The 7,505-nt window shown below is 39.3% G+C and overlaps 1 protein-coding gene across 2 annotated transcripts in view; it reads right to left on the bottom strand.

Annotated features, from left to right (window-relative positions):
• Positions 1-867: 867 nt before the first annotated feature.
• Positions 868-7,505, bottom strand: part of rhpn2 (rhophilin, Rho GTPase binding protein 2) — a 30,305-nt gene continuing 23,667 nt past the window's right edge. The window contains exons 12-15 of one of the 2 annotated variants that reach the window (XM_058381558.1): positions 6,959-7,005; positions 4,310-4,456; positions 2,944-3,102; positions 868-2,806 (exon numbers count right to left, since the gene is read on the bottom strand). In XM_058381558.1, the coding sequence (XP_058237541.1) occupies positions 2,576-2,806; positions 2,944-3,102; positions 4,310-4,456; positions 6,959-7,005 (584 nt within the window). In that variant the 3' untranslated portion in view covers positions 868-2,575. Of the gene's footprint in view, positions 2,807-2,943; positions 3,103-4,309; positions 4,457-6,928; positions 7,006-7,505 lie in introns of both variants that reach the window. The other variant, XM_058381557.1, reaches the window with a different exon arrangement.

Here is a 7,505-nt window from a genome sequence, read left to right as displayed (position 1 = left end):
TCCTAATAAAGTGGACAATGAGTGTAAGTAGAGACTGTATGAAGGACATGTATTCCCTGGTTCATGAATCTGTGTACACTTCTAACGGTGTGCTCAAGTTTCCCTCACATAAACAAGGTGCAACACCCAGGAGACATGAAAATGAACCGCTTTCTCAGAACTGTTGCAGGAACAAATGATGCAACCTGCCTCTCTGTGTAGAAGAATAGGTAGGTGAGGTAAATATGGTCAATAAAATCAACTCTTTAAAAAAAAAAAAAAAAAAAAAAAAAAAAAAAAGCATGGCATCTTGCCTTGTGTTGTGTGTATACACCAATCAGGCATAACATTATGAGCAGTGACGTGAATAACACTGATTATCTCCTCATCATGGCACCTGTTAGTGGGTGGGATATATTAGGCAGCAAGTGAACATTTTGTCCTCAAAGTTGATGTGTTAGAAGCAGGAAAAAGGGCAAATGCAAGAATTTAAGCGAGTTTAACAAGGGCCAAATTGTGATGTCTAGAAGACTGGATCAGAGCATCTCGAAAACTGCAGCTCTTTTGGGGTGTTCCCGGTCTGCAGTGGTCAGTATCTATCAAAAGTATCCTTTAAGTCCAGTAAGTCCTTATGGAAGCCCCACCTCGCAACTTACACGACTGAAAGGATCTTGGTGCCAGATACCACAGCACACCTTTAGGGATCTAGTGTAGTCCATGCCTGAGGCAGCAAAAATCGGGACAAACACATTATTAGGCAGATGGTCATAATTTTATGCCTGATAGGTGTATAATGTTTGTATATCTAAAAAACACTATGTGAAGCCTTGAACATCAAGGCAATTGAAGCACAGAGATAAAATAAAAAACGGACTCAACAAAAGCAGATATCACCCATTATTTTTTATTCCAGGTATTCCATGTATACAACAAAGTGACAGAAAAAATAAAATTACCAAATGAGCCTCACTTTCACTCCGAATAAACAGTAGAGTGCAACAGAAAAGCGAAGAAACGAAACGAATCACAACCAAAAAAAAAAAAAATCCAAATGCCAAAACCCCACTGGATACAGTACCATTATGGAGGTTTGCCCTTTAAGGCTCATTTACAGTTACTAATATATTAATAATTGACCCACAATATATAAATATGCCTTTTAAAATAGTGTGCTATTATAATCATAATCAACCTGCATGTGACCTCCACTACCTTTCATGAGGTCTTAACATCGTCCAACATTATACTCCTTTTTATTTTTATTAAAAATCCCAAAAATCCATGTCTAGATATTGCAGCTCTTGTGTACACAGAGACAGTGACATGTAAAAGACAAAAGTTCAGACTAAAATCACTTTAAAGGGAATTACACAGTCGAAAAAGAACGCCGATCAAGACACGCACACACATAAAGAAAATGATACAAATAAAACACTAGAAAAGTCACTTGAAGAAGAGAGAAGTGTGAAGAAGTCAAATACTTAATTGCACAAACATAAAATTTATACATATAACAAAAAACAAAAAAAATCCATCAGCTCACCTATGGCATCACCTTTGTGCAACTTAGCCATGGTGGAACAGGATCACTGAATACGTACTGAATAAGGAATGAATACATACTTATATTTCTAGATCTTTTTCCTCTATGTGCATTTTATTTATTTGATTATCAAATGTGTATAAGTATCTACGCTGTAGACAATGAAATACATCTAACACTTCAGGTGTTAGCCTACATCAAAATAAGAATAATAAAAAGTCTTTCCATGCTGAATGAAGTTCGTCTTTAATCCTTCGAGCTCAAGGTTGGCAATATATTGAACTCAAGTACCACCAGAGTCCTGGCAGAATCTTCCTGTCTACTCTTACGTCCAAATGAATAAGGCATGGTTTATAATACAGAAACGACGACTACACAGGTAGATTACACAATACACCCACTGAACATTCACATTACACAAACTGTAACACTCCGATATACACCTCGCGCTAACCTTACTGTAATATTTTAACATTTTTTACTTCTACAAATGCTCCAAAAATGTTCCCTATGGCGGTGATGCCTAAAGTCTTTAGTAAATCTTTGACTTTATTCCTTAGTGTGAAACTGTGGAGAGATTAATAAACTTCACCTACCGATAAATCACTGATTCTTCCATAGAAAAATACAGTGAAATAAGAATATTTACAGCAGCAGCACTAGATTGGTAAAAGTACAGGGTCCTCCTGGCTTCTTCAGAACTATTAGCAAGATTATGTCTCAAAAGTATTAGTTCCCTGTAGGACTGTTTATGTTTTAAAATAAAAGTCCCTCCCATACTGTATATAGCACACGCGGAGATAATATAACAGATTTCTAACACATTTATATATTTATAGATTTACAAAAACCATTTATATTTGAATCATATCAACTATACGAGCACAATGACTTGCAGGACAAGAAACGTTTTGCCAGCAGAAAAAAAAACATTTACTCTTTAATCTGTCCTAAGATCTGTGCAAAAGTCTTTGTTCCTTCACTATATTTCCGCTTAGTACCTGATAGCACTGTGCCACAACCAGCAGGTCAATGTTCGCTGTGTCTGTGTGTTTAGTAGAGGCTACTGTCGTGGAAGGACCTGGGGATGGAGGGTTTGTAGTCAGCAGTAGGGAGGCTCAGAGTGCTGGCACTCTTATGCTTGTTCTTCAGCCCCCAGCTGAGGAATGACATCTTCTTGCTGACTTTGCATGCTTTTGAAGGTTTGTCTTCTTCATTGTCAGCCAGGCAGATCATGGAGTAGGTTTTTTGGAAACCGCCTGAGAATGTGGCACTTTTTGTGGGCTGTTTTGGGGAAGAAATGATACAGATTACACATAACTCTAGAAAGGTTCAAATCTTAATAAAAAGATACTAAATTTGAGCGATCAAAGAAGCACATGCAAACGCTCAACAAATGCTTTGGATGCTGGGTAGGTTACCATGGCCTGGATGCTGGTATCCATCATGCTGATGACTTTTATGTCGATGCCTTCTTCGTCTACATCCTTTAACAGCTTCATGACATCACTCACGCCCATCCATTTACAATCCGTGTCGCCAACGGCAACCAAGCAATCACCCTCTTTCAGGCCATCCGCCTAGGGGTTGAAGCGATAACAAAAAAAAAAAAAAGACAAAAGAGGGAGTAAGATAAAGACAAAAAGGTTGTAGGTTTTTCCTGAGAGAGTGCTTTTTTGTTCTTCACTGCCAAATATTTACAAAGTGCTTATCAGAAGAAAAACAGTACAGGCTCATTCACTAACACACACAAAATCACAGCATGTAGAGTATGTGATGTTCTTTAGAAGTGTGTGTGTGTGTGTGTGTGTGTGTAGGCTATTTCTGAACAAGTGCAGCTGCTCTAGACAGCTCAAACGATATAAGAGAATGAGAACCCAGAAACAGGTGTAATGTATAAGGGAAAGAAAAAGCAAATATCCAAAAGGGTGAAAAATAATTTGAGGACCAGGGCCTAATAATGATAATATATTTATTAATATAAAAGGCCCGTGTGTTTGTTTGTTGGTTGGTTCGTATTTATCACCATACCAGCTTCAATGGCTATTTCATGGCAAATATAGATATTTATCATACAATCAATTCAGATTATAAAATTAAAAAAAAAAAAAAAAAAAAAATTTATTCACTTTTTAAACTCATGATAAATATGGTAAAAGTTTTCCAGGTCCACATTAAAAATAAGTCTTTTAAAGTTTGTCCTAATGAAAGGTGTTGTTTGATGGCATTAAAAAGGAGAGTGCTAAAGTATTGACATTATATTTGGTATATTTGTTTCTTCACCCTTCAGCAAATACCCAGGGGTCAGATTGGTGTGGTATCTATAGCACCCTGCGTACACCGCTTGGCCATGTCGAGATTTAATAAGTTAGATGAATATTTTCCAACTATTATGATTTTCCAACTACAGGGTTTATTTCAAACAATTTGTAATTTCAACATTCTTCCCATTCCACTTGCCAGTTGTCTAAAGGCCCATGTGAGTGACCTGTGAGAGATAATCCAAATAATCTCCTTTTCCTTTGCCATAATGCCTGGGAAATTACCATTACAAAACTTCTAATGAGAGGGAAGACAAAGAGAAAGAGACAGATACAGGGAGAGTCTGAGCTCCTTCATTAAATAAAGCTTAAATGTGTATGAATTGGAAAGCACTGTGAAATAGGACTTCAGAAATCCATCATGTGAAAAGGAAAATGGCAGGCATTTCTCAGGAAATGGCTAAGCAAATAAATTCTAAAGAGAGAGATAGAGAGAGAGTGAGTGAGTGTGTGTGTGTACACTCACAGCTGCCTGACAGAGCGGGTCAAGTGATTGGATCTGGACAGGTGCACCCCCCTTCAGTGTGAAACCTATTTCTCTGTCCTCAGCCTTTACCCTGAGTGTGCGTGGTGCAGTCCACCTCTGTTTAGCTGAGAATATGGACAACGGGCCCTGCAACACATGACCGGTAAATGACAGTGTGTGTCACAATACACCGCAAAACACATTATTAATAACTGTAAACAGCTTCATCGAGGGCCAAACAGGATACAGTCTGAAGCCAGAGGTTAAACAACAGAGAAAAACATCTGTGCTTAGCAACGGCTGCCCCTCTGGCTATTTAAAATATGTTGCAGTATATTGTTAGAAAGTCAAAGTACATCAATCAGTGGAACAGATGCTATCCAGGTTATTAAAAACTGGAATGTCACAAGATCTTCAAATCCTCTTTTTGTTTCCAATATACAAAGAAACACAATAAATCATTAATATTTAAGTCATTAATATTTTAACTGGTTGGTTTGAAATTCCCCATTAGCTTTACCTTTTAAATCATCCTTTTTTTTACCATCCTTCAGATTAAAACTTTAAAAAGGTATTTCAGGAAGGTGATATACAAGATAAAAATCCAGAAAAATGTTAACTGAAGCCTCAACAGACCATGTAAGCCAATATTATGTATTACAGTCATTCAAAGGCACATACACACATACACACACGCGAATACACACACACACACACACGCACACGCACGCATACACACAGATCTGCACACGCACATGCCTGACAAACAGACTGGCACACACACACACGCCAACACACACAAAGCAGACACAGACAGAGACACACATGTCTATACTAAAGCTTTTCATGGGATTACAATAAAATTAGTTCAACATCTGAAGATGTTCTACCCTCAGCCCTCAGGTACACTATATTGCCAAAAGTATTCGCTCACCTGCCTTGACTAGCATATGAACTTAAGTGACATCCCATTCCTAATCCATAGGGTTCAGTATGACGTCAGTCCACCCTTTGCAGCTATAACAGCTTCAACTCTTCTGGGAAGGCTGTCCACAAGGTTTAGGAATGTGTTTATGGGAATATTTGACCATTCTTCCAGAAGCGCATTTGTGAGGTCACACACTGATGTTGGACGAGAAGGCCTGGCTCTCAGTCTCCGCTCTAATTCATCCCAAAGGTGTTCTATTGGGTTGAGGTCAGGACTCTGTGCAGGCCAGTCAAGTTCATCCACACCAGACTCCGTCATCCATGTCTTTATGGACCTTGCTTTGTGCACTGGTGCACAGTCATGTTGGAAGAGGAAGGGGCCAGATCCAAACTGTTCCCACAAAGTTGGGAGCATGGAAATGTCCAAAATGTCTTGGTATGCTGAAGCATTCAGCCCCACACCATAATCCCCCCTCCACCAAACTTTACACTTGGCACAATGCAGTCAGACAAGTACCGTTCTCCTGGCAACCGCCAAACCCAGACTCGTCCATCAGATTGCCAGATGGAGAAACGCGATTCGTCACTCCAGAGAACGCGTCTCCACTGCTCTAGAGTCCAGTGGCGGCGTGCTTTACACCACTGCATCCGACGCTTTGCATTGCACTTGGTGATGTATGGCTTGGATGCAGCTGCTCGGCCATGGAAACCCATTCCATGAAGCTCTCTGCGCACTGTTCTTGAGCTAATCTGAAGGCCACGTGAAGTTTGGAGGTCTGTAGCGATTGACTCTGCAGAAAGTTGGGGACCTCTTCGCACTATGCGCCTCAGCATCCGCTGACCCCGCTCCGTCAGTTTACGTGGCCTACCACTTCGTGGCCGAGTTGCTGTCGTTCCCAAACACTTCCACGTTCTTATAATACAGCTGACAGTTGACTGTGGAATATTTAGGAGCGAGGAAATTTCACGACTGGATTTGTTGCACAGGAGGCATCCTATCACAGTTCCACGTTCGAATTCACTGAGCTCCTGAGAGCGACCCACTCTTTCACAAATGTTTGTAAAAACAGTCTGCATGCCTAGGTGCTTGATTTTATACACCTGTGGCCATGGAAGTGATTGGAACACCTGATTCTGATTATTTGGATGGGTGAGCGAATACTTTTGGCAATATAGTGTATATTGTGCATGCAGTATATTTTATATACACATGCTTCAGAATCATGAACCTTACAGTCCCTGTAGACCTAAAAGACCCTGATACAGTAAGCCTTTTGGATCAAGATACAGGGAGTGGATTGCAAAATGTTTTAAAAGTTCACAGTCATTGATTAGTGAGGAAAAGTATCAGACTGTAGTGAAAGCTAAAAACGTATAAGATTGTGTGAGTGTGAATGACCAACACAAGTCTGACAAGCAGACAGTATTTCACCAGTTAACCATGTTAGTGCTTTTTAAACAGTTTAAAGCTTCTTCACACAAACAAACACAGCAAATCAGGGCTTTATAAGGAACACCTTATAGCTGTCATTTTGTACAGTGTGGAGAAGCTTTTGTAAGGGTCTATTCATTACAGCATGCAAACGTCAGACGTAATGCTTTTTTCTAACAGCACAAATCCTAAAACAAAAAACATTGCTATGCTGTGAACAGACCCCGAGAATTAAATGGAAAAATTAGTTGCCCACATACCAGTTGGTGGAATAGGTCTTTGACTTTCACCTTAGTGGTGGCAGGAATGTCCAGATCTGCTTTCTGCTCAGTTTTAGCTGCACAAGGAACAAAACGAGCGTTATCTTGTGTTTGTGTTATAAACAAGACTGAAATCATTATCATCTGCTTAGAAGCTTTCTCTACCAACATTATGAAATATTGCCATAACAATACATGTATTGTATCATAAGTTTGATCTGTTTAATAATTCTGCTTTGTGATCTCAGGACTTCGATAACAAAACTCGCTAAAGTGCTTAATGGATGTTATACAACACTGTTGTATTCTCGATTCTGACCGGTCAGAAGATATTGAGTAATTTTCTAGAACAGCAGCTCTGACCGTATTTCCGACTGCAATGTAATTCTCAGGTTTATATTAACGTGCCTGTTCTATCTTTTGTACAGTAGCAACTTATACAGGGACTTTTATTTAGCATTTTTGTCAGGAGTCTCCAGTGTCAGCTCTTTTTAGCTCTCTGTAAGTATTCTGAACTTCAGCACTATCGACAGGAACAACTGCTGTGACAAAATTAATAACAGGAACCTAATTGTTT

This window comes from Hemibagrus wyckioides, linkage group LG27 (genome assembly GCF_019097595.1).
Source record: "Hemibagrus wyckioides isolate EC202008001 linkage group LG27, SWU_Hwy_1.0, whole genome shotgun sequence".
Classification (NCBI taxonomy): Eukaryota; Metazoa; Chordata; class Actinopteri; order Siluriformes; family Bagridae; genus Hemibagrus; species Hemibagrus wyckioides.
This window is presented reverse-complemented; position numbering and strand designations above follow the sequence as displayed.